The following is a 27,318-nucleotide window of genomic DNA, read 5'->3' as shown; positions in this document are numbered from 1 at the left end:
TTGGAAAAAAAAAAAATTATATGTCTGTTAGTGTCAAGGATTGGATAAAATGGGTGCATTCATACATTTTTGAGTGTTAATTGGTATAGTCTCTACAGAGGGCTCTGTGGAGAGAGAACATGGTGGTATTTCTCAAGATCCTTAAAAGTGTTTCTCTTGACTCATCAAGACTACGAACTTCTTTTAAGGAAGTAGTCAGAGATGGACATAAAGAGTTATGTGAAAGGAATTTCACCACAACTTCCCTTGGTAACAAAAAAACAACCTGGAAACAACAATCATCAATGGTCAGTAAAATCATTAGGTAAAATACAAAATGGAAAACTTTATAACAGAAGAAATGAGCAGCCACCACTTGAGCCCACTTCCTCATCTTAGTACCACTAAAAGTGGGACAACCAAACATTATGTGCTTCCTGATGTGGTATGAAAGAAAATACACAGTACCATCTATAAAATATTCTTACCTAAAGTCTTAAAAGTGAATCTAATTATGTCTCTGGATTTAACTATCAATTTACAAGTCATACGGGAGATAAGAGAACAAGCTAATTGAAACCATGAGGATGCAATCGGATAAATCCAGAATGTGGAACATTTCATAGAACAATGGCTAGGCTTTTCCATCATATTGATTGCATTTAAAAGAGGGAATCAGGGACACTTGAGATACCTAACAAAAAATGCAGTTTGTGGGTATTGTTGGATTCTGGTTTGAAAAATTAACTTTATCCCAGTACTCTGGGAGGCCGAGGCGGGTGGATCACGAGGTCAGGAGATCAAGACCATCCTGACTAACGTGGTGAAACCCCGTCTCTACTAAAAAAATACAAAAAATTAGCCGGGCGTGGTGGCGGACGCCTGTAGTCCCAGCTACTCGGGAGGCTGAGGCAGGAGAATAGCATGAACCCGGGAGGTGGAGCTTGCAGTGAGCCGAGATCGTGCCACTGCACTCCAGCCTGGGCGACAGAGCGAGAATCCATCTCAAAAAAAAAAAAAAATTTTTTTTTAAGGTAGTTGAGGAAATCTAAAAACAAACTAGGTTCTAGATGACATTAAGGAATTTATAACTCTTCTTTTGGTATAATTATTGCATGGTAATCATATGAAACCCAGAGTCCTTATTAGAGATGTGTATTGAAACGTTTTTAGTGACATGACATATCTGTGACTTGCTCTAAAATGCAGTTTAAGGTCATTAAAATGCTAATTACTCTGATCATTATACATTGTAGACATGTATTGAAATATCACACTCTACCCCATAAATATGTATTTATGTATTTATAATACAGTTATTATGTATCAATTAAAAATAATAGTAAGAGCTGGGCACAGTGGCACATGCCTGTAGTCCCAGCTACTTGGGAGCTAAGGTGGAAAGACTGCTTGAGCCTGGGAGTTGAAGTCCAGCCTGGACAACATAGCCAGACCTGGTCTCTAAAAAATTATTTAATATAATAATAATAAAGGCAAAAAAAAATTAATGCAGTTGTTCCTCAGACTCCTCAGGGGATTGGTTCTAGGATCCCCCTCAGATACCAAAATCCTCTGATGCTCAGTGCTCAAGTGCCTTGTATAAAATGGCATAGTATTTGCATATGACCTATGAACATCCTGCCGTTTTCTTTGAATCACCTCTAGGTGTTACTTATAATACCTAATACAATGTAAGCACTGTGTGAACAGTTACTATGTTGTATTTTTAAATTTGTATTATTTTTTACTGTATTTTTTATTGAGTTTTTTCCCAAATATTTTTAATACAGATATAGGAAGGCCAATTTACTCCAAAAATATTATTAAGGGTGGAGGATGAAAAAAAATCAGCAAAATGATCATTACCAAAGCTGGATGATGGATACATGGGGTTTCATTTTTCTATTCTCACTACTTTGGGTACATCTGCAAATTTCCATAATAAAAAAAAATTTGAGAGTACTGCCCCAGAGAAGCTAACAGTATGGTAAAAATTGAAAACATCTGGTTCTAAGGGTTTCAGATAAGGAACTATGAAGCTTTAGTTACTGCTAAGGATTAGAAAAGGTTTCAAGCTTCTTTGTGTTTCAAGAACTTTATATTTCCACCAAGCCTACAGCACTAGCCCACAGCCTCACCAATTATCAACTGATAACTGAATCAATTGTCAACTGTAATTGATAAATTAACAATTATATCAGCTAATTCAAAGATTACTTTTTTTTTTTTTAAAGACCAGGTCTCACTATGTCACCCAGGTTGGGATTTTTTTTTAAAACCAAGACAGCTTTGAAAAGAAACCTGAGTCTAACCTTTGCCACATCACAGATGTTTACTACTGGTCACAAATATTGATCAGCAAGAGTTTGTGCAAGGCTGATAAAAATTCCTTCTCTGAAACTAAAAATAGATGAAAGTACTATAAAAGCAGGACAGTATTTTCAGATCCTAAGACTACTTGAGCTTGATTCTTTAGTGCTTTTTATTTAAAAAGGTGTTACCAGCAATCAGTTCTGAGACTAGTTTCGGTTATTGTCTCTACAGTAACACTATAAGAAATAACTGGCAATACATCCTGTGCTCCAAAATTTGGCAGGCCCAAAGCAAATGTTTCCACTTCAATCCACATGAACAGAATCACTGCTGGGAATATAAAACAAATAATATATATATCACTAGGTTCTATAAATTTTATAACCTGTAAACACTCAAAACAATTAGATTTTTTTCTTATCAGTGCTTTTAAGAATACAACTGCACAATTTATAACAAGGATGAATTTGTTTTCCTAAACCTGGAGTATGAATCTTTCTAAAATCATGACATCTAATGCCAGAGGTTAAAATTGCTTGACTGCCCTCCTTTGAATTCATTAAGCATATTTAACGTTTACCCCTATAATGGCTTCTCTCAAATGAGAAAACACTTCTGTGAGTTGTTTTTACTTATTCAGATAAAGGCCTCAGTATTACCTTAAGCTGTGTAGGTTCTAGTCATACACCTCAATATATGTGTATATATGTTGACTGTTATATGTATTCATGCAAATGTATGAATATATATGCACACATCCTTAATGTATTTCATGTATATCCCATAATATTGTTCTGTTAAATAATAGCTGCATACTGTACCATATAAATAACCTGCTTTTTTCAAAACAAAAAATACAGTATAGTAACTGTTCACATAGCGCTTACATTGTATTAGGTATTATAAATAATACCTAGAGGTGATTCAAAGAAAACGGCAGGATGTTCATAGGTTATATGCAAATACTATGCCATTTTATACAAGGCACTTGAGCACTGAGCATCAGAGGATTTTGGTATCTGAGGGGGATCCCAGAACCAATCCCCTGAGGAGTCTGAGGAACAACTGCATTAATTTTTTTTTGCCTTTATTATATTATATTAAATAATTTTTTAGAGACCAGGTCTCGCTATGTTGTTCAGGCTGGACTTCAACTTCATCCCACAAATTGTAACAATTAAAATTGTCTCTAGACATTGCAAAATGTCCCCTGGGGGGCAAAATCTTCCCCAGTTAAGATACTGAATCCTCAGTGCAGTGGCTCACGCCTGTAATCCCAGCGCTTTGGGAGGCCGAGGCTGGTGGATCACCAGAGGTCAGAGTTTGAGACCAGCCTGACCACCATGGTGAAACCCTGTCTCTACTAAAAATACAAAATTAGCCAGGCGTGGTGGCGCATGCCTGTAATCCCAGGTACTCAGGAGGCTGAGGTAGAGGTTGTAGTGAGCCGAGATTGCTCCATTGCACTCCAGCCTGGGCAAAAAGAACAAAACTCCATCTCAAAAAAAAAAAAAAAAAAAAAAAAAAAAAAGAACTACTGACCTAATTAGACTGATCAGATAGTAAGGATTTTTAGCATTAAAAAATTTATCTAGCTAGTGAGATAGAAATAAAATTGTGGGCCAGGTGTGGTGGCTCATGCCTGCAATCCCAGAAGACCAAGGCCAAGGATCTCTTGAGCCCAGGAGTTCAAGACCAGCCTTGGCAACATAGAGAGACCCTGTCTGTACCCCCTCCCCCCCCCAAAAAAAATAATATATGTTGAGATCAGGCTTTATTTAAAAAGATACATTGTCACCAGCCCCTTTATAAACTGCCCCTAGCATGTATAGCTATAGCTAATCTCTCTGTCTATTTGTTGGGGAGTTTCTTTTCCTAGTTTGATTGTAAATGCCATATACATTTATTTCATTATATTAGCTTGCCTAGAAAAATTTGAATAGAAGTTGCCTTGAAATAGTTAATTGTGAGCTAATATTTAGTTAAAAACTGTGCCTTACTTACCACTAGATGGACCCATTCTCATGATGAAGAAAACTGAAAATTGCTTTAAACAAAAACTGAAGACATGTCTAAGCTTGTAGTATACCTAATTAATGGATTTTTTTTATATCAAATGCATAATCTCCCACATTTTTCTATAGAGGTTTGTTTTGATGGTTTTGTAACTTTATAACCCTATCTATAAATGTTTTGATGTATAACTGAACCATTAGACTAAGACTTTTTGTATTTGCATATAAAGAATATTAAAAGGAAAATGGTTCTGTCCTAGATTACATATCTTCATATGACATGTTAGCTAATTGGCAATTATTATTACGTTTCTTATTCATAAAAATATTTAATCTTGCAAAAGTAAAAATTGGATACAAAAACAGTAGCTTAGGTGAGAAGCATCAAAAGTTGAAATATTTGTTGCTTGAATTGGTCTGAAATAGAAGATAGTAAGGAAATTTACATGTTGGGTTAAGATACATGAATACAAAAATGCGTTTACAGCGCACATCTTTGTGTGGCTTTTTTGAAGCACTTTTTCTTACAAAGCAATGGAGATAATGGAATTTATAGATTTTCTTGGTCATAGCTATTTATTTCTAAGTGATGTCTTTCAGTTCAAGGCTGATCTCTTTGTTTTTTATTTTCTTCCTTCAGAAACTTAATTTCACTTATATCGTTTCTATTATTGTCAAGCTTTGTGGTTTAACTACGTTCTTGTCCTGAGCCTGTAAACATAGCTAAACTTGTTAAATAATCCTCTCCCACTGAAAAAAACCCCGTACCCTTCTTTCTGTTTTGCATTCCTTCTTCCCTTTCTCAGCTGACTTTTGAGAAGAATCTATACTTGAATCCATTTATTCCTATTCACTTTGTTGCAGTCTGGAGTCCTCCCTCAGCACTGTTTTTTGTTTGTTTGCTTTTTAAGACTGTCTCACTCAGTCATCCAGGCTGAAGTGCAGTGGTGCAATCATAGCTCACTGCATCCTCGACCTCCTGGTCTCAAGCAATCCTCCCACCTCAACCTCCTGGGACTACAGGCACTTGCCACCATGCCTATGCCTGGCTATTTTTTAAATTTTATTTTTTGTAGAGACAGGGTCATACTCTGTTGTCCAGGCTGGTCTTGAACTCCTGGCCTCAAGTGATATTCCCGCCTTGGCCTCCTAAAGTGCAGGGATTACAGGCATGAGCCACTGCACCTGGCTAGCACTCTTAATCAAATAGTGATTTTCCATTCTAATCATTATGTGACATCTAAGCACTCATATCTTAGAAAAGTTCCTTTACTTGGCATACATGACCCTGTGTTTTTGTTCTTTGAAGCCCATCATGGTTCATTCTCAGTCTTTTTTTTGAGATGGTGTCTCGCTCTGTCGCCCAGGCTAGAGTGCAGTGGCATGATCTCAGCTCACTACAATCTCTGCCTCCTGGGCTCACGCAGTTCTCCTGCCTCAGCCTCCCGAGTAGCTGGGATTACAGGCAACCGCCGCCAACCCCAGTTAATTTTTCTGTTTTTAGTAGAGATGGGGTTTCTCCATGTTGGCCAGGCTGATTTTGAACTCCTGGCTTCAAGTGATCCGCCACCCTCAGCCTTCCAAAGTGCTGGGGATTACAGGCCAGAGCTATAATCAGCCGTGGGAGTGGTTTTTCTAAACTCTGATAATTTTATTGCCATGCTTAAAATTCTTTACTATATCTCCATTGCCTTTATAATCTTTAGTATGTTTCACAGGTTTTTTTTAGGATTTTGACCCTTTCATTTTCTCCAACTGCATTTGGCATTTCTTACCACAGCTCGTATTCTAGCCATTCTGATTTATTTATAGTTTGCCATATGTGCTTTTTTGATTAATACATTTACATTTGCAGATTGTTCCTACTGTCTGCAGTTCCATTGTGTAAATATCCTTTTTTATTGAGAGTTGTTCAATGACTAAGGTTTTTATTCTAAATATTAATGGTCATTTTATTATACCAGGAATGTAGAAATTGGTGATTTGGCTCAATTGATAGTTGTTTTCAAAAAATTTTTAAAAGTAGCGTGTTTTGTGGTGGGCAGCCCTATGCAAACCTATTCTCAAAGTCCAAGGAAGCAAAGAAACCAAAGAAAGAGACTGACAAATCTGGTTTCTTAGAAAGATATATTTAATAGGGAACTTAAAAAGAAACCAATCCTGTGTGTCAGGTGGCAGTGAGATAAGATGGTGGATTCCCACCATTACTCCCAAGGCCAGGGCTTATAAACCACAGGAAACAGGTGATTCAGAAGGGATAAGTAGAACAGGTAAGTACAATCACATCAAGGTTGTTTTTACCTATGGGCAGGATTTATAGTTAGGACATGCTCTTACACTAAGAACAGTAGATAAACTAGAAATCTTAGAGGCCTTCCCAGAACTGGGGTTAATCAGAAGTCAGCATAGGCAGATTAGCATCCAAGGTGGAGTTGCTTTGGCCTCCATATAGTAAAAAAATTTTTTGGAAAGATCTCCTACTGTAATATACAAATGAGATTAAAGTGATTTTTTTGGCATATATTTTTAAATGTATCAAATGTATAACCTGGGTTTTTGATAAAGTTCATTGCTGAGAACAAGGCCATATTGATGAACGCAAACATTTGGATTATGTTATTAATACAAACTACAGACTTATACCAGCATCTCACTTTAGCATCTAGCTAAAAAAACAACATATTGAGATATAATTTTATATAAAACAGCATTCATTTAAATTGTACAGTCTGATGATTTATTTTAATTTTTGAGACAGTGTCTTACTCTCACCCAGGCAGTAATGTAGTGACGCCATCACAGCTCACAGCACCCTCCACCTCCTGGACTCAATCGATCCTCTCCTCTTAGCCTCCTTAGTAGCTGGGACTACAGGCACACACCACCATGCATGGCGAATTTTTGTATTTTTTCTAGAGGCAGGGTTTCACCATGTTGCCCAGGCTGGTCCTGAACTTCTGGGCTCAAGTGATCTACCTGCCTTGGCCTCCAAGTGCTGGGATCACAGGTGTGAGCCACCTGCCTGGAAGAATCTGAGGTTTGATAGATGTAGATACTGGTAAAACCACAGTATGAGGATTTCAGTTCCTCTGCATCCTTAGGAACACTTGATATGGTCACTCTTTTCAATTTTAGCTATTTTAATGAATGTATACTAGGATCTCATTGTGGTTTTAACTCGCATTTTCCTGATAATTGATGATGTTAAACAACTTATGTGCTTCGTGGTCTTACATATTTTGTTTTGTAAAGTTCAGATCTTTTGCCCAGGTTTAAAAAATATTGAGTTATCTTATTGAACTGTAACAGTTAAAAAAAAATTTTTTTTTTGTATCAGCAAATATTGCCTGACAAAATAGTTCTTTATATATTCCAGATATGAGTCCTTTGCCAGATACATGGGTTGCAAATATTTTCTGTGGCTGGCCTTTTGCTTTTTTAATTTAAATTTAAATTTTAGGTTCAGTGGGTAACATGAGCAGGTTGTTGTAAGGATATATTGTGTGAGGCAGGAGTTTGGGCTTCTGTTGGTTTTATTACCCAGATAGTGAACATAGTACCCAATAGGGAGTTTTTCACCCCTTGCCCTTGTTCCTCTCTTCCTCCTATTGGAGTCCCCAGTGTCTGTTGTTCCTGCCTTTATGTCTGTGTGTACCCAAAATTTAGTTCCAGCTTATAAGTGAGAACATGTGATAGGTGATTTTCTGTTTCTGCGTTAATTCACTTGGGATAATGGCCTCCAGCTGCATCTATGTTACTGTGAGGGATGTGATTTCATTCTTTTTTATGGCTGCATAGTATTCTATGGTATATATGTACTGCATTTTATTTACCTAGTCCACCATTGATGGACACCTAGGTTAATTCCATGTCTTTGCTATTGTAAATAGTGCTATGGTAAACATACAAGTGTGGGTATCTTTTTGATAGAATGATTTGTTTTCCTTTGGGTATATTTCCAATAATGGGATTGTGGGTCAAATGGTAGTTCTATATTTAGTTCTTTGCGAAATCTCCAAATTGCTTTCCACAGTGACTAAACTAACTTACATTCCCGCCAACAGTGTATAAGCATTCCCTTTTCTCTGCAGCCTCTCCAGCATCTGTTATTCTTTGACTTTTTAGTAATAACCATTCTGACTGGTATGAGATGGTATCTCATTGTGGTTTTTATTTGCGTGTCCCTGGTAAGTGATGGTGAGCATTTTTTCATTCTTGTTGGGCCACTTGTATGTCCTCTTTTGATAACTGTCTATTCATATCCTTTTCCCACTTTTTAATGGGGTTATTTGTTTTTTGCTTGTTGAATTAAGTTCCTTATAGATTCTGTATATTAGTCCTTTTTCAGATACATAGTCTGTGAATATTTTCTCCCATTCTGTAGGTTGTCTGTTTACTCTGTTGATAGTTTATTTTGCTGTGCAGAAGCTCTTTAGCTTAATTATGTCCCACTTGACAATTTTTGTTTTTGAGGACTTAGACATGAACTCTATGCCTAGGCTGCTGTCCATAAGGATATTTCCTAGGTTTTCTTCCAGGATTTTTATAGTTTGCAGTCTTACGTTTAAGTCTTTAAGCCATCTTGAGCTTTTTTTTTGTATACGGTGATAAGTAGGGGTCCAGTTTAATTCTTCTGCATACGGTTAGCCAGTTTTCCTAGCACACTTTATCGAATAGGGAGCCCTTTTCCCATTGCTTATTTTTGTTGACTTTGTTGAAGATCGGTTAGTTGTAGGTATGTGGCTTTATTTCTGGGTTCTCTATTCTATTCCATTTGTCTATGTGTCTTTTTTTGTAGGAGTACCATGCTCTTTTGGTTACTGTAGCCTTATTAGTATAGTTTGCGGTTGGTTGTAATATGATGCCTTCAGCTTTGTCCTTTTTGCTTAGGATTGCTGTGTCTATTTGGGTTCTTTTTTGGTTCCATATTTCATAATAGTTTTTTTCTTCTGTGAAAGAAAACTGCTGTTGGTAATTTGACAGGAATGGGGTTGAATCTGTAGATTGCTTTGGACAATATGGACATTTTAACGATATTGATTCTTTCAATCCATGAGCACAGAATTTTTTTTATTTGTTTGTGTTGTCTGTGATTTCTTTCATCAGTGTTTTGTAGTTCTCCTAGTACAGATCTTTCACTTCCTTGGTTGGGTGTATTCCTAGGTATTTTATTTTTTTGTGTGGCTGTTGTAAATGGAATCGTGTTTTTCATTTGGCTCTCAGCTTGAATGTCATTGGTTTATAGAAATGCTATTGATTTTTGTATGTTGGTTTTGTATTCTGAAAATTTACTGAAATAGAGAATATATGATGTCCTCTCTTCCTATTTGGATGCCTTTTATTTCTTTCTTTTGCCTGATTGCTCTTGCTAGGACTTCTAGTACTATGCTGGATAGGAGTGGCAAGAGTGGGCATCCTTGTCTGGTTCCTTTTCTTAAGGGGTATGGTTCCAGCTTTTGTCTGTTCAGTATTATGTTGGCTGTGGGTTTAGCGTAGATGGCTCTTATTATTTTGAGGTATGTTCTTCAATGTGTAGTTTGTTTAGGATTTTTATCATGCAGGACTGTTGGATTTTGTCAAATGCTTGTTTTGCAGCCATTGAGATGATCACGTGGTTTTTGTTTTGAATTCTGTTTATGTGTTAAATCACACTTATTGATTTTCATATGTTGAACCAACATTGCAACCCAGGAGCAAAGTTTGCTTGAACCAGTGAATTAACTTTTTGATGTGGTGCTGGGTTTGGTTTGCTAGTGTTTTTTTGAGGATTTTTGTGTCTATGTTTATCAGGGATATTGGCCTATAGTATTATTTTTTTGTTGTGTTTTTGCCAGATTTTGGTATCACAATATGCTGGTTTTGTAGAATGAGTTAGGAAGGGGTCCCATCTCTTCAATTTTTGGGGATTGTTTCAGTAGGATTGGTATCAGCTCTTCTTTGTATGTCTGGTAGAATTGGGCTGGGAATCCATCTGGTCTAGGGCTTTTTTTTTTTTTTTTTTTTTTTTTTTTTTTTGAGACAGAGCTTCACTCTATTGGCCAGGCTGGAGTGCAATGCTGCAGTCTTAGCCCATTGCAACCTCTGCCTCTTGTGTTTAAGCAATTCTCATGCCTCAGCCTCCTGATTAGCTGGGATTACAGGCGTGTGCCACCATGCCTGGCTAATTTTTGTGTTTTTAATAAAGATGGGGTTTTGCCATGTTGACCTGTCTGGTCTTGAATTCCTGGCCTCAGTGATCTGCCTGCCTCAGCCTCCCAAAGTGTTGGGATTATAGGTGTGAGCCACTGTGCCTGACCAGGGCTTTTTTGGGGTTGGTGGGTTCTTTATAACTGGTTCAATTTCAGAATTCATTATTAGCTTGTCCAGGGTTTCAGTTTCTTCCTTCTTCAGTTGTGAAGTTGTGTGTTTCCAGGAATTTATTCATTTTCTCTAGATTTTCTAGTTTGTGTGCATAGAGGTATTCAGAATAGTCTCTGAGGATCTTTTGTATTTCTGTGAGGTTGCTTGTAATGTCACCTTTGTCATTTCAGATTGTGCTTATTTGGATCTTCCCTCTTTTTTTTCTTTGTTAATCCAGCCAGTGGCCTGTCAATCTTGTTTATCCTTTTCAAGAAACAACTTTTCATTTTACTATATGGTTTTCTTTACTTTGTATGGCTTTTTGGGTCTCAACTTCTTTTTGCTCTGCTCTGATTTTAGTTATTTCTTTTCTCCTGCTAATTTTGGGATTTGCTTGTTTTTGTTTTTCCAGTTCCTTTAGATGCGATATTAGATAGTTTGAGATCTATCTTCTTTTCATTTCTTTTTATTTTTGGTGGCAGGGTCTCACTCTGTCAGCCAGGCTAGAGGTCAGTAGCACGATCATAGCTCATAGCAGCCTCAAGCTCTAGGGCTCAAACAGTCTTCCTGCCTTAGCCTGAGTAGCTAGGATTACAGGTGCATGCCATCATGCTTGGCTGATTTTCAGCTTTTTTTTTTTCTGGTAGAGATGGGGTCTTGCTTTATTGCCTAGGCTGGTCTTGAACTCTTGGGCTCAGGTGATCCTCCTGCCTTGGTCTCCCAAAATGCTGGGATTACAGGTATGAGCCACCATGCCCAGGCCTTTCTGTCTTCTTGTTCTTCTTTTTAGTTTATTTTTTGAGGTAGAGTCTTACTTTATCACCCAGGATGGAGTTCAGAGGCACAATCTTGGCTCACTGCAACCTCGACCTCCTGGGTTCAAGCAATCCTCCCACCTCAGCACTCCCCAAGTAGCTGGGACTACAGCTATTTATTTATTTTATTTTTTGATATTTTTTGTAGAGACAGGAGTCTTGCTATGTTGCCCACGCTGTTTTCTAACTCTAGACCTCAAGCCATCTGCTTGGCCTCTCAGAGGGCAAGAAGTACAGGCATGAGCCACTGCCTCCAGCCATTTCTATCTTCTTGATGTAGGCATTTAGTGCTGTGAATTTTCCTTTAAACACTAATTTTGCTGCATATCGGAGATTTTGGTGTATTTTACCTCTGCTTTCATTTGTTTCAAAGAATTTTTGTTTTCTTTCTTAATTTTGTTGTTTGACCAAAAGTCATCCAGGAGGAAGTTGTTTCGTTTCCATGTAATTGTGTGGTTTTGAGAGTTTATCTTGGTATTGATTTCTATTTTTATTTCACTGTGGTCCAAGCGCGTACTTGGCATGATTAAGATTTTTTAAAAAAAAATTTATTGAGACTTGCTTTATTACCCATCTGGAAGTTCTTGTTTTATGAATCTGCGTGCTACAATATTGGGTGTATATACATTTAGGATAGTTAAGTCTTCTTGTTGAATTGAACTTTTTATCATGTAATGATCTTCTTTGCCCTTTTTTATTGTTGTTGGTTTAAAGTTTATTTATCTGAAACAAGAATAGCAACCCCTGCTCTTTTTTGTTTTTCATTTGCATGATAGATCTTTCTCCATCCCTTTACTTTGAGGCTGGGGGTGTGAGTTGGTTTCTTGAAGATAGCAGAGTGTTGGGTCTTTTTAAATTTTTTTTATTTTTAAATTCAAGTTGCCACCCTGTGTCTTTTAAGTGGAGTGTTTAGACTGTTTACATTCAAGGTTAATGATACGTGAGATTTTTTTCCTGTGGAGGTGCTGTTGGCTGGTTGCTTTGTGGCCCTGATTGTGTAGTTGTTTTATAGGGTCTGTGGGCTGTGTACTTACGTGTATTTTTGTAGCAGATACTGTTTTTGTTTCCATGTTTAGAACTCCCATAAGCATCTCTTGTAAGGCCAGTCTAGTGGTAACAGATTCGCTTAGCAATTGCTAATCCTGCAAAGATTTTATTTCTCCTTCGCTTATGAAGCTTAATTTGCTGGGATATGGAATTTGTGGCTGGAATTTCTCCTAGGATGCTAAATATAGGCCCCCAGTCTCTTCTGGCTTATAAGATTTCTACTGAGAAGTCTGCTATTAGCCTAATGAGGTTCCCTTTATGGGTGATATGACTCTTTTTCTAGTTGCCTTTAAGATTTTTTTCTTTTACATTGACCTTGGAAAGTCTGATGACTCTGCCTTGATGATGGTCGTTTTGTATAGTACCTTACAGGGGTTTTCTGAGTTTCTTATATTAGCATGTTGACCTGTCTAGCAACTTTGGAGACATTTTTGTGGATTATATCCTCAAATATGTCTTTCATGATGCTTACTCTTTCTTCTCAGGAATGCCGTGGGTTGTAGGTTTGGTCACTTTATGTAATCCTATTATTTCTCAGAGGCTTTGTTCATTTGTTGAAGATTCTTTTTCTTTATTTTTGTCTGACTCAGTTGCTTCAAAGGATTGGTCTTCAAGCTCTGAGATTCTTTCCTCTGCTTGGTTTAGTCTGTTGTTAAGCATCTCTTATAAGGCCGGTTGTTAAGGTTTTTAATTGTATTTTGAAATTCCTGTGGTGAATTGAATTTCAGATTGGTTCTTCCTTAGTATAGCTATGTTATATTCCAAATCTTGGATTGTTTTTCTGACTTCCTTGGATTGGGTTTCAACCTTCTCTTGGGTCTTATTGAGCTTCCTTGCCATCCATATTCTGAATTCTGTGTCTATAATTTCAGACATTTCATTCTGGTTGGGATCCATTGCTAGGGAGTATATGCAATCCTTTGGAAATAACAAAACACTGTAACTTTTTGAATTGCCAGAGTTCTTGCACTGATTACTTCCTGTCTGAGGGAACTGCTTCTTTTTCATTTTGAATTTGCTGTTGATTGAATGGGGTTTTTTTTTTTTTTTTTTAATATTCTTTTTTCCCTTGAGAGTTTGATGGTGGTATATGTTGTGTATAGTCAGTTGGCTTCATTTCTGGGTGCTTTCAGAGGGCCAAGGCTCTGTATGGGTTCCTTGGTTGTAGATAGGTTTCTATGAGGGCTTCACAGGCTTTGCATGTTGAAGCAGTGTATTTTGTTTTGCTGTGTAATTCAAGCTGCAGTTGGTGCTTAAACATAAGGGCAGATAGGCTCTTACACAGCTGTACATGCTCCCTTTGTATTTCATTGTGTCCTCAGCAGTGCTCTGGAGAGAGGAGGCAGGGGGTAAGAGATGACTTTCTCTCCAAGTCTGTTCTTAAGCCTTGGTGGTATCCCCCTCAGCTACTGGCACTGTCTCATGTTTCCTTTGCTCTGTGTGGGGCTTTGGTGGGCTTCTCTTCCTGCTCCCTTAGATGTGATTCAAGCCAAGGGTTAGGCCACCAGGAGACCTGAAACTCCTTAGGGACCTACCGGTCCCCTGTGCTTGTCAGTAAGAGTGGGTTGTGGGGTATGTCTGCAGGTGGTCTGGTAATGCAGTGGGTCAAGCAAGGGTGGTAGATCCTCAGGCAGGGAAGTGGCACCGTGTGTGTGTGTAGCCAGTATAGTGACCATGGCCCGGGGTTTGCAGCCCAGCCGATGGCTGTGTGGCCCTCACAACTTGCACCCCCCTGACCTGGTTGTTCTCTGTCTGATGTCTGTCCCAGGAGCAGGTGCAATCAGACTGGCCAGGCTTGTCTCAAAAGCCCTGTGTGCCCAGTTTGTTGAGCCATTTCAGATGCTCCAAGCCATGGAGCTTCCTGGGGAAGAAACCTTGGCTGGCTGTCAGGCCACACCCATCCTGGACTGGTCTTCTGAAGAGAGGATGCCTAGTTTCCATGCCACACTCTTCTCTGTATTCTGAAAGTGAAGGCTCCTTTCCTGCCCAAGCTCAGGCCACAGAGCTTAGCTCAATACTCCTGGGCAGTGTGCTTGAGTCCTGGGGAAGTGGGACCAGGCCTGCACATTTGTCCTCTGGCCCCTTGGGATCAGCCAGCAGGCTGCCAGCAGAACACTCAGGCAGGGAAATGGAGGCTGTTATGTGGGCATTGTCTTGCAGGAGCAGCCAGGCAGGCAGTCTTTGAAGAGTTGGCAGGCAAAGGGGCATGTGGATCAGATACACTCCAGTCCTATGGCAGTGGCAGTCTTACTCATTTTGCCCTGCAGATAGCAGGACCTGCAGCCACTCAGTACAAGCTGGAGAGCCTTGGAGGATGGGCCCTATGGTGGTGTTTTGCTGCAGTTGCACCATGGTCTGTGCGGCTCATGGCTAGAATCTTGTAGCTAGGATCCCAGAGGACCGTGGTGGGAGTGTGGTACCCCAGGATTCCTTTACTCAGCCCTCCCTTAGGTCCAGACTAGAACTGGGGGCCAGTCCTGGTGCCTAGTTACTCCAAGCAGTCTGCCTCACTTCTTCCCTCTTCAAACACTGTCTGCATTGCCTCTCTATTGGCTTTCAGTGTTTTCTCTCAAAAGATCTGTTCAAAGTTGCAGGATTTTGTGTTGTCAAGTTTTGGTGGTTCAAAGTATGGTGCCTTACTTGATATTTTGGTTCCTTTTCATGGAAGAGGCGTTTTTCAGCTGTAGGTAGTTGGCCGTCTTGCCTAGAACTCTTTTTTAATTTCTTAATGATGTCTTTCAAAGAGCAAACCCTTACTATTTTGAAATAGTCTAATTTATCAATATTTTTCTTCATTTTATGCTTTTTGTGTTTTATCTAAGAAACCTTTTCTACTCCAAGCTTGCAAAGATTTACTCCTGTATTTTCTTCTAGAAGTTTTGTAAATCTAGCTAGTTTATTTCTATATTTGATCTTAGTTGCACTATATCAGTATGATCTATATATACAGAGAAGAATAATTTGTAGAAGGTAATATTAGAAAGATACAGGCTGGGCATTGTGGCTCATGCCTGTAATCCCAGACTTTGGGAGGCTGAAGTGAGAGGATTGCTTGATCCCATGAGTTTGAGACCAGCCTGAGCAACATAGTGAGACCCTATCTTCACCATAAAAAAAAAAAAAAAATAGCTGGGGATGGTGGTGTGAGCCTGTAGTTCCAGCTACTCTGGAGGTTGAGGTGGGAGGATCACTTGAGCACAGGAGGTCAAGGCTGTGGAACCTGATCATGCCACTGAACTCCAGCCTGGTTGACAGAGTGAGATCCTGTATCTAAAAAAAAAAAACAAAAAAACCAAAAGATACAGCTTAAATATTAGGATATCCTTTAATTAAATAGAAATAACAGGAAAAGCTTCATTTTGAAGACTGTAGGAGAGTCAGCAATATTGTCATGTTTTAGTTACTATTATCAAACTAGTTATATTTGTCTGTTCTCACACTGTTATAAAGATACTACTCGAGACTGGGTAATTTATGAAGGAAGGAAATTTAATGGACTCACAGTTCTGCATGCCTGGGGAGGCCTCAGAAAACTTAGTGGAAGGGGAAACAGGCACGTCTTAAGTGGTGAGAAGAGAGAGAGGGGCATGTGAAGGAGGAACTGTCAAACACTTACAAAACCATCAGATCTCATGAGAACTCACTCACTATCACAAGAACAGGATGGGGGAAACCACCTCCATGATTCAGTCACCTCCCACCAGATCCCTCCCTCATGGGGATTGTGGGGATTACAAATTGAGATGAGATTTGGGCGGGGACACAGAGCCAAACCATATCAGTAGTTAAAATGATCTTGAATATGTTCTGAAAAAGAGTTTGAGAAAATAAATTTCCTTTCCTAGCTGGTTTCTTTCTTCTAAAAATTTATTTAGAAAGATTATAACCTAACTTGAAAATACAGTTAGTTGGTTTCTAGAGAGCTTCAAGGTAACTTAATTTTTATTGTACTATGTATCTATCAGTTAATTATTTTCTGTAGCTAGTCACTTTTATTGATTATATTTAATTAGTATCAGGCCCCATATGAATTTATATTTCTATTAGTTTATTTGCTGTGTTCTAGTTTCTGGATTTTAGAAAATAGGATTTGACTATTTTGCAAATATATGCCATTGATCATGAAGAGGACCGTTTTTTTCTACTAGAGAAATTTAAAGTTTGAGGGTCAGAAGGATCTTGTGTGTATGTGTTTTATGTGTCCTTTTGAGTTGTGTGTTTGATGGAAATACCTCCTTATTTGAAATGCTTGGAATCTTCTAGCTTTAGGAGAACTTGTTAAACAGTAGAGACAGTTTTACATCAATAAACCTGTATATTACACTTAAACTTCTAGCTAGCTATAAATTAGATTCTAAGCAATTTAAACTGACAAGTTTTCAAGTTATAAGGGTGTTTCAAGTTAAAAAATTAAAAAATGTAATTATTTTATAAACTAGCTGAAATGTTTTGATTGCAGGTTGGAATTTTAAAGTAAATGTGGCCTCTGCAGTGATTTGTTAATTTTAACCAAAGCTACTTTATTTTCTAGGTGTTCATTGTACTCATGGCTTCAATCGCACTGGTTTCCTCATATGTGCCTTTTTGGTGGAGAAAATGGATTGGAGGTATTTGTATCTTGTTATAATGGAAGATGTATTTTGTAATAAAAAATTTTATTGATATTTTAGTTGCAGAATTTTGTATTGTCAAGTTTTTGGTGAACTCATGATTAATGTAATTTGAACTGCTTTTCATTTTAGATATGGTTAATCTTTATACTACCATTACTTGGTGTGTGTGAATGTGTGTATGTGTGTATATGTATGTTTTGTTTTGTTCTTTGAGACAAGGTTTCCTCTGTCATCCAGGCTGGAGTGTAGTGGTGTGATCATGGCTTGTTGCAGCATTCACCTCTCGGGATCAAGCAATCCTCCCACCTCAGCCTCTCAAGTAGCTGGGACCACAAGTGTGTGCCACCCGTGCCTGGCTAATTTTTTCTTTTTTGTCTAGTGAGGAGGTCTCCATATGTTACCCAGGCTGATCTTGAATTCCTGCGCTCAAGTTATCTTCCACCCTTGGCCTCCCAAAATGTTGGGATTACAGGCATGAGCCACCACACCCAGCCAGGTGTTTTGCATTAACCTGCAAAACACTTTGAGTGCTTATGAATTTCATAAACTGTATATTTACTTTTCAGATTTTTTTTCACCTCTTACAGAATTATCAGAGACAGATTCTTCCAATATTTTGTATTTTACTATTTTTGGGAGAGTGTTACTCCATTTAAGCCAATCAACATGTCTTTATTGAGCATCTGTTATTTTTGAAGTGTGTTTTTAGATCCTGAGAGATTATGACTTTAGTACCCAATATTCTTAAGAGAATATATTACTAACTGAATTTTCTTGTTGACTGAGGGAGCATCATTATTTATGTTTACAAAGACTTTCACATAGTAGGTCCTTTTTTGAATATAATCAGATGAAGTACACATTGATTTTGAATTTTGCAGTATGCATTGTTGGTGGTTCTGTACTGCATGTACTTTCTAGGTCTGACCATTCAGATGTTCTCCACAATGATCTCAGTTTCCTATGTCAGATTTAGCCTATGCTTATCCTCTCTTTGATGATCTAGACTCTTAGTGCCTGGATCTGTTGAAAGTTCCTGTAAAATCAATATGCTTTTACTTTTGCTCACATTGTTGTTTTTTTGACTGATGTTTTCCTGCAGAGTCAGACCTCAACCTTCAAGACTTTAAATTCTTCACAGATCCTATCTAGGTCTCTACTATATACTCATAGCAATTTATTTTTAGAATTTCAGAATTTTCAGAATACCTTATATTAAAACCTTTTCAGAATGAATTTGTCCCTTAATAGATTGAATGACTTGAGGGTGAGGGTTGTGATTTGCCCATTTTATAAACTTCTGTTGTACTTTATATGGAGCCTTGAATATAAGTGAGTTTTTGATAAGCCTGCATAAATAGAGGATAGCGAGGAAATTGCATGGTGTTTGTTTCCCATAGTATCGAAGCAGCAGTTGCTACTTTTGCCCAAGCCAGACCACCAGGTATCTACAAGGGTGATTATTTGAAGGAACTTTTTCGTCGGTATGGTGACATAGAGGAAGCACCACCCCCACCTCTATTGCCAGATTGGTGTTTTGAGGATGATGAAGACGAAGATGAGGATGAGGATGGAAAGAAGGAATCAGAACCTGGGTCAAGTGCTTCTTTTGGCAAAAGGAGAAAAGAACGGTTAAAACTGGTAATGTTTAAAAATATTATAATAGGTTTTTTTTTCTTCTTCTGCAAGCTTATTGAGATTTATAAAAATGGAATATTGGCCATGTTTCTTTAGCTAGGTTTGTCGGATGATTCATCCTAGCCCTTTCTAAAAAAATTTCTTTTTTTGGAGACAAGGTTTTGCTCTGTTGCCCAGGCTGGAGTGCAGTGGCAGCCTTGACCTTCTGGGCTCAGGTGATCCTCCCACCTCAGCCTCCTGAGTAGCTGGGACTGTAGATATGTGCCAACGCAACTGGCTAATTTTTAACTTTTACATTTTCTGTAGAGAAGGATCTCACTTTGTTGACCAGTCTGGGTTTGAACTCCTGGGCTCAAGTGATCCTCCTACCTTGGTCTCCCAAAGTGTTGGGATTACTGGCATTAGCCACTGTGCTTGGCCTTTAAAGGTTCTTAATAGCCACGAGTCTGTCTTTTCAAAGAGAAAAATTGCAGTTACGTAAATTTTTCCTGTTTTTGTTTCTTATGTCTTTAGATATTAGATATCTAAAAGAACTTTTAGATATTAGATACTATCTAAAAGAACTTTTAGATATTAGATTGAGAACTTACTATTTCTTTACAAAGTATTGTGAGATTTCAACTAAATACCTAGTGAATATTTTTACTAATGCTTTGCAAAATTGTCACATAATTAAAATAACTTTACATATGAATTCTGCATCCCCCTCCATGGGTGATGCTTTCATGGTTTCCATAAAATTAAATCAAGAAGACTCTCACTTCTCTAGCCAACCTTTAATAATCTTCTAGAAATAAAAGAGCTAACCATAAATATGAGGAGTTATCTTCTTTTACTGGAGGATAGGGGAACTGTTGAGAGGAAAAGTATTGGTTGTACTTGTACACACACAAGTATATGATATAGGCCAAAGGGAAAAGTTAGGGAAAGTATGGAGGTAATTGTGTTAATGAAATTATTAATTAAGGTTCCTGGTGTATTATGGTTGAGTGGTATACACCACGACTCATTTATTAGTAGGCATGGTTCACAGGCAAGGAAGTAAATGCTTTGTTAGTTTATGTAAACCATGTAAGTTATTTTTGGCTTAAAAATTTTTTTTTTGTTTGTAAAACAATGTTTTAATTGTATTTACACATTTTAAATTTCAAGACTATAAGGACACTGAAAAGTGTAAATTGCTTCAAAACATAGAAATTATTTCAAAAGTAATTTATTATTTTAGTCTGATTTATTATTTCCTGGATTTAGATATCTGAAATTACTGAGTCACACTATCTAGAAAAATAACAATCACATTCTAAGGAAACTTCAACAAGCAGCATAGCATAAAATATAGGTTTTGTTTGTTTGTTTTTGGAGACAGGGTCTCAACTCTGTTGCCCAGGCAGGAGTGTGGTGGCATGATTATGGCTCACTAGTGGCAGCCCAGCCTTGACCTCCCTGGGCTCAGTGATCCTTCTACCTCACCCTCCTGAGTTGCTGGGACTACTACAGTGTGTCTCTTACAAGCACCATGTTGCTGGGTTTCATTTATTCAGACAACAGTTTTTGCCTTATTATTTAGTCCATGTACATTTCATGTAAAGATTAGGTTCAAATTGTCTTACTCTTTTTTTGTGCCACTAGTGGTATGTTCCTTTCTTGCCTTCTTTATGGTTGCTTTTATTTTTCTATCACCCCAACCCATTGCTTGTTGACCATACATTCCTTTACTGTTCTTTTATTAGTTACTCAAGATTTCATGGCCAGGTGTGGTGGCTCACGCCTGTAATCCCAGCACTTTGGGAGGCCGAGGTGGGTGGATCGTGAGGTCAGGAGATCAAGACCATCCTGGCTAACACGTGAAACCCCGTCTCTACTAAAAATACAAAAAATTAGCCGGGCGTGGTGGCGGGTGCCTGTAGTCCCAGCTACTCTGGAGGCCGAGGCAGGAGAATGGCGTGAACCCCAGAGGCAGAGGTTGCAGTGAGCCGAGATTGCGCCACTGCACTCCAGCGTGGGCAACAGAGCGAGACAATGTCTCAAAAAAAAAAAAGATTTCACTATACATCTTTGACTTTTTAAAGGCTGGTATATATTAGTACTTTTGTCACTTTTTAGACAATGCCAAAATCTTATTTGTTTATTTTTTGAGACAGGGTGTCACTCTGTCAGTCAGGCTGGAGTACACTGGCTTGTTCATAGCTCATTGCAGCTTTAGATCCCTGGGGTCAAGGGATCCTCCCACCTAAGCCTCCCAAGTATCTGTGATTACAGGTCTGTGCCACCATACCCTGCTAATTTTATTATTTTTTTTGTAGAGACAACGCCTTGCTATTTTGGCAGGGATAGTCTTCAACTCCTGGCCTAAAGTAATCTTCCTGCCTTAGCCTCCCAAAGTAGTAGGATTATAGGTGTGAGCTGAGCCACTGCGCTTGGCCAAGAATTTTACAATCTTTTATTCCATTTACTTCTTCCTATCTGTTTTGGTATTGTGTATTTTAATTCTATGTATATCTTAAACCCCATGATGAGACCTTTTATTTTTATTTTTATTTTTATTTTTTTTAAAGAGATAGGATCTCACTCGGTCATCCAGGCTGGAGTGCAGTGGTGTGATTGTAGCTCACTGTACTTTGAATTTCTGGGCTCAAGCTGTCCTCTCATCGCAGCCTCCTGAGTAGCTGTGACTACAGGTGTGTGCCACCATGCCCGGCCATGGCATTTTTATACAGTTATTATTGGTTAGATATACCCACATATTTACCCTTTCTACTGCTCTTTCTTTCATGTATTTTTGTGGTTCCATTTTGGATAGTTTTCCTTCTAACTGGAGAGCTTCCTGTAGTATTTCCTTCTATGTGGGTATGCTGTTGCACATTCTTTTAGTATTTGTGTGAAATTGTCTTTTTTGACATCATTTTGAAGAATGTTTCTTCTGAGTATAAAAATCAGGGTGGTTAGCCGGGCGCAGTGGCCCACGCCTGAAATCCCAGCACTGAGGCGGGCGAATCATGGTGTCAGGAGTTCGAGAGCAGCCTGGACAATGTGGTGAAACCCCGTCTCTACTAAAAATACAAAAAAATTAGCTGGGCGTAGTGGCAGGTGCCTGTAATCCCAGCTACTTGGGAGGCTGAGGCAGGAGAATTGCTTGAACCCGGGAGGCGGAGGTTGCAGTGAGCTGAGATCACGCCACTGCACTACAGCCTGGGCGACAGAGTGAGACTCCATCTCAAAAAAAAAAAAAAAAAAAAAAATCAGGGTGCTTGACAGTTATTTTTTTTCTAGCACTTTGAGTATTTCATTCCAGAATTTATTTCTGTTGAGAAGTTAGCTACCTTGTTGCTTGTTTGAAGGTAATTTCTTATTGTTTTTGATTTTCAGCAATTTTACCATGATATTTCTACTTGTGGTTTTCTTTGTATTTATCTTGCATGGTGTATGTAGGGATTCTTAAATATATGGTTGGAGTTGTTTTCCTAATTTATTTTAGACAATTTTTGGCTGTTATCTTTTTAAGTATTGTTTCAGATCCATTTGTTCTTTCTTCTGGAGCTCAACCTAATACCAGTAGGCCTTTAAATTTTTTTTTTTTCTTTTTTCTTTTCTGGAGACAGTCTAGCTCTGTCACCCAGGCTAGAGTGCAGTGTTGCGATCTTGGCTCACTGCAAGCTCGGCCTCCCGGGTTCAAGCGAGTCTCCTGCCTCAGCCTCCCAAGTAGCTAGGATTACAGGTGTGCACCACCACACCCAGCTAATTTTTGTATTTTTAGTAGAGACAGGGTTTCACCATGTTGGCCAAGCTGGTCTCAAACTCCTGACCTCAGGTGATCCACCCGCCTCTGCCTCCCAGAGAGCTAGGATTATAGGTGTGAGCCATCGTGCCTGGCCTAAAAAATTTTTTTTTTTTTTTAAAACTGTTTCCTGTGTTCTTTTTTATATTCTTTATCTTTTTGTTTATTTTTTAGTTTGGATATTTTCTTGTTTTTTTTTTTCTTTTTATTTATTTATTTTGAGACAGAGTCTATCTCTGTGGCCCAAGCTGGAGTGCAGTGGTGCAATCTCAGCTCATTGCAACCTCTGCCTCCTGGGTTCAGGCGATTCTCCTGCCTCAGCCTCCTGAGTAGCTGGGACTACTGGCACATGCCACTACGCCTGGCCAATTTTTGTATTTTTAGTAGAGATGGGGTTTCACCGTGTTGGCCAGGCTTGTGTGGATCTCCTGACCTCAGGTGACCCACCCGCCTCAACCTCCCAAAGTGCTGGGATTACAGGCGTCAGCCTACTTTGGATATTTTCTTCTGACCTATCTTGGCTTTTACTAATGTCCTCATTAAGCTTTGTCTAAGCTGCTGTTAAACTCAACCATTGACTACTTAATTTTAGTTACTTTACTTTCACTCCTGGAATTTCCATTTGATTTTTTAAAAAATGATTTTCAGTTCTCTGCTGGAATTCTTCATCTTGTGATTTCAGTTTTTGAAAATATTAAAACCAGTTTTTAAAAAGTCAGATAAAAAATAAAACTAATATGTGGGTCTCCTGTGGATCTTTTTTTAAGTTTTTCTTCTCGTGTCCTTTTGATGTCAATTATAGTTTTTTTTTTGCATATTTGAGTATTTTTGATTGAATACTAGACATTGTTTATGAAAAATTATGGAAATAATTTGAGGCTCTGGTCATGTTATCTTTCTTTAGAGAGGATTTACTTTTGCTTCTATAGAGAATTAGGAGCAGAATATCTTAATTAAGGATTGAGCTGTTAGAAACTAGACTTCAGTTTTGGGGCACTGGTCTATTTTTGCTCTGCTCTTATTCCTATAGCCTGTGAGGATCTTCATTGAAAGTGTGGGGAATTAAATTGGACTCCTCCCACTTGAAGACCTGTAACTCCAGCTTTTATTTCCCATTCCTGTGATATTGCTGAAATTTCTGTTCAGCTTCTTAGTGTCTTAGCTACCATTTTTGAAACAGTGCCTCTAGAGGAGAGTACTAGAAAGGAAAAGCTGTAGAAGATGTCTAGCTCACCTCTCTGGGCTCCCTTCCCAGAAGGCCAAAGTTTTTGGCCTTTCAAGTCCTTATTGCCTTTCTAATTCTCTGAGGTCTTCAAATGAATTCTTTAACATTGTCCAGCTTTTTTTTTTGTGGCTACAAGATTAGTCTAATTAGGCCGGGTGCAGTTGCTCACACCTGTAATCTCAGCACTTTGGGAGGCCGAGGTGGAAGGATTGCTTGAGCTCAGGAGTTTGAGACTAGCCTGGGCAACGTAGTGAGACCTCATATCTACAAAAAATTAAAAAATTAGCCAGGTATGGTGGTGTGCGCTTGTAATCGCAGCTACTTATGAGGCTGAGGTGGGCAGATTGATTGAGCCTGGGAGGTTGAGGCTGCAGTCAGTGAGCTGTGATCATGTCACTGCATTCACCTGCACTTCAACCTAGGTGACAGAGTGATAGGCTGTCTCAAAAAAAAAAAGCCGAAACCTTCTTTCTCTCTTTTTGGAGAAAGCAATTAGGCTTTATTTCTATTATGAGTTGGTGACTTTTGAGAATATTTGTGCTTATACCTCCAAAGGCCGAATTAGGAAAAAAAAAATTCTAAAACCTTATGCATTTTGGTAGTTTTTTCTTTTTTCAAACCATAATTAGTAAATCCTAAAATTATTAAATATTTTACTCATATAAGTAATATATTAAAGATTAAAGAACATTAATCTTTAGTTTATTAAAGAAAGTTTGAAAATGAAAGAAACAACTTATAATCCTTCAACTTTCATACTACCACTGGTATTGTTGTCTTTTTAGAATAATTTTTCCCTATTTACTTATTTATTTAGCTTTAAAACATACCCAGATGACTTAAAGCTTAGTTTTTTTTTTTTTTTGTAAAATATAAATGCAAACATCTAGGAGTATATAGAGTTAAAAGGCAAAATATTTCTTCATTCCCAAGCCAGTTGCTCTCCACTTTTTGGTTATTTCTGTGCATATGCACAGAAAACTTAGTATAGAAGAATAACTTAGTGTAGAAGAATATATACTGGGGAGATACATATATATTATATATATATATACACACACACACACACACACACACACACTTAGTATATATACTAAAAATTATATATTGTAAAAATTAAGTCCTATATAAAAGTAATACTAGATATACTAAGAAAGGAAAAATTTAAAATTTTTCTATTTGAGAAAGCAAATAGAACCTTTCTTTAGAAGACAAGAGAGGCTATCAATCCATAAAATAATAGCGGGCTATTAAGAAGAGGAACAAATTAGAGATCTTGGAAATGATAAGATTAAAAAACCACTTAGTATGTGGGATGAGTAGCAGAATGAAATTATCAGGCTAGAGGATCTAGCTAAGAAATCCTTCCAGCATGCAGAATGAAAAGACAAAAGAAATGTAAAATATGAGAAATAGTTTAGAATTAACATAAAGGGAGCAATTTAACAGTATGATTTCACGGAGAGGACAAAATTCAATGAGGACAGAAAATATTTATCTGAGGATTATTTTCTGTGGTGCAGTAGGGCTGGGTCAGACTGGTAATTTTAAGAAGCTAATGGAAGGCGAGAAAGTGGAGACAGAGTTGTGTTAGGGATTCCCTGTACCACCCTCACTTTTGGAGATTTATTAGAATAACTCAGGACTCAGCATATGGTTGTACTCATAACTCAGATTTATACAGCAATGTACTAAGGATATACAGCTTGATCATAAGAGACAAAGACAAGTAGAGTCTGGGGGGAGTTAATGTGTAGGCTTTCTTATGCTCTCTTTTTCTCATGAGGGGTCATCCTGAGCTCACTCTTCCTGCAGCAATGTATTTGTGATGTTTCTCTCCGTGGAAGCTCATTACACTCTCACTGCTCAAGATTTTTATTGATGGCCGGTCATGTAGGCACTCTCTGCTCAGCATGTAGCAAAATTCCAAGATCCCAGAAAGAAAAAGTTTATTCAGCATAAACTGTATTTTTGGCACAAGTAATCTAGGTTTGGTGAGCCATCCTTATCAGTTGACTGAGAACACTCCAAAAGTCAAGTTCTCAGGTGCCATTCAGGAGACAACTTTGCAAGCACTAGTGTTAGGTTAACCCTTTTCTGCACACTACCATAAACTATTCATTCAAGTGGCTTGGTTATGATAAAAAAAAAAGGAGCAGAAGGGTAATTGATGCAGACATAGTCAGAAAAGGCTTTTTAGTATGGGATAAATTCAAGCATATTTATTAGTGTGGATAAGGAGCTAGTGAAGTCAATGAAGTTGAAAGTAAAGATTTGGGGAATAATGATAGAGAAACTTCTGAGGAGGTGCAAGGGAATGGAGGTCAAATGCAGTTTTTGGAGTAATAGGTCTTCAGCAATAGGAGGGAAATATCTTTCTTAGTACTGGAGATGTAATTGAGATTGTGATTTTTTCCTCAGTAAGTTTCAGCTGCCTATGTGTGGGAGTGGAAAAGACTAACAGTAGGTTGACTCGAGGTTGGAGAAATTCAGTTTGGGTGTGATGAAGAACAAGAGGGTAAGGGGCACTGAGGCTATCAGAGGAAAAATAATTGAAGTAATCAGCCATAGGTTCTAGGCTGAATAGGAAATAAGGTCAGGATGAGGGTGCTGTTAGAATGTGTAAAGGAGAAATGAAGGGACTGTTAGTCTTGGTGAAATTGAAAAGTGAGCATAGTGACAGTAAAAGAGTTTATAGTGACATGTTGGTTTTAGAATGCTGTCGGCACTCAATCAATGTGAGTTGAATTGAATCAAAAGGTAGAGTGGTTTGAAATGATTGTGGTGTGGCCATGGAGCAGGATGTTCCAGTTGGACAAAGATGAGGGTCATTGAAAATGTGATGACCTATTGTAAAGGTTGTACAATAGGTCGAGTTATTTCAGTGGATGTTGATGTTACCAATATAATGATAGAGGTTAGAATAGTCAGAAAGACCAACTTTTTTTGATGAATGTAGGGCAATATCTTTCAATACACAAAGGATAGAGGGTTTTACTAGTTTAGACTCTCTGGCTGTAAATAGCAGAAAATAACTTAAACTGGCTTAAATATTAAGGGTACTTATTCATGAGTAAATTGGTGGAACTCAGGCACTGGAATGTGCCAGATTTTAGGACAATATTGGAACCTGGACCTGGAAAGTTACTTAGAACCTAGTTTCTGCTCTTTCTTGTTAATATTGCATCTCTGCTTTTGTCCTTTTGTTTGTATCAGTGTTCTCATTGTCTCTTTCTCTCAAGATTGGCTCTTCCTGATTCCTGACTTTCCTGGGAGATTATTAACTGTCTCAAAGCTTCTAAGGTAACCTGTTATAATTTTAGCCACATGCAGGGACTAACTGCTTGTCTCGGAATCCCCATTCCAAATTACCAGGAGAGAGAATCTGATGGCTTCAGATTGAGTTAGGGGTTATTCGTGCTCCCATCAACTTTGGCTGGAGTAGGATGTTATCTTGTAATGTCATGTAAAATGGCTATTAGGCCCCATCTTTGTGGGTCGGGAGGGCAGCCCTTAAAGAGAGTTGTTATGCCAGTACCCACAGTGGATTTCTGCTTTA

The 27,318-nt window shown here is 38.2% G+C and overlaps 1 protein-coding gene across 6 annotated transcripts in view; it reads left to right on the top strand.

The window, feature by feature from the left end:
* Positions 1–27,318, top strand: part of RNGTT (RNA guanylyltransferase and 5'-phosphatase) — a 408,235-nt gene that overhangs the window by 39,715 nt on the left and 341,202 nt on the right. For all 6 annotated transcript variants that reach the window (XR_008519039.1, XM_054546048.1, XM_054546049.2 and 3 more), the window contains exons 5-6: positions 17,040–17,115; positions 18,522–18,762. Coding sequence is in view for 5 of the 6 variants with exons in the window: in XM_054546048.1 (XP_054402023.1) it covers positions 17,040–17,115; positions 18,522–18,762 (317 nt within the window). In the remaining variant the exon portion in view is untranslated. The remainder of the gene's footprint in view (positions 1–17,039; positions 17,116–18,521; positions 18,763–27,318) is intronic.

This window comes from Pongo abelii, chromosome 5 (genome assembly GCF_028885655.2).
Source record: "Pongo abelii isolate AG06213 chromosome 5, NHGRI_mPonAbe1-v2.0_pri, whole genome shotgun sequence".
Classification (NCBI taxonomy): Eukaryota; Metazoa; Chordata; class Mammalia; order Primates; family Hominidae; genus Pongo; species Pongo abelii.
The sequence above is the reverse complement of the archived record's forward strand: the minus strand, read 5'-3'. Positions and strand labels throughout refer to the sequence as shown.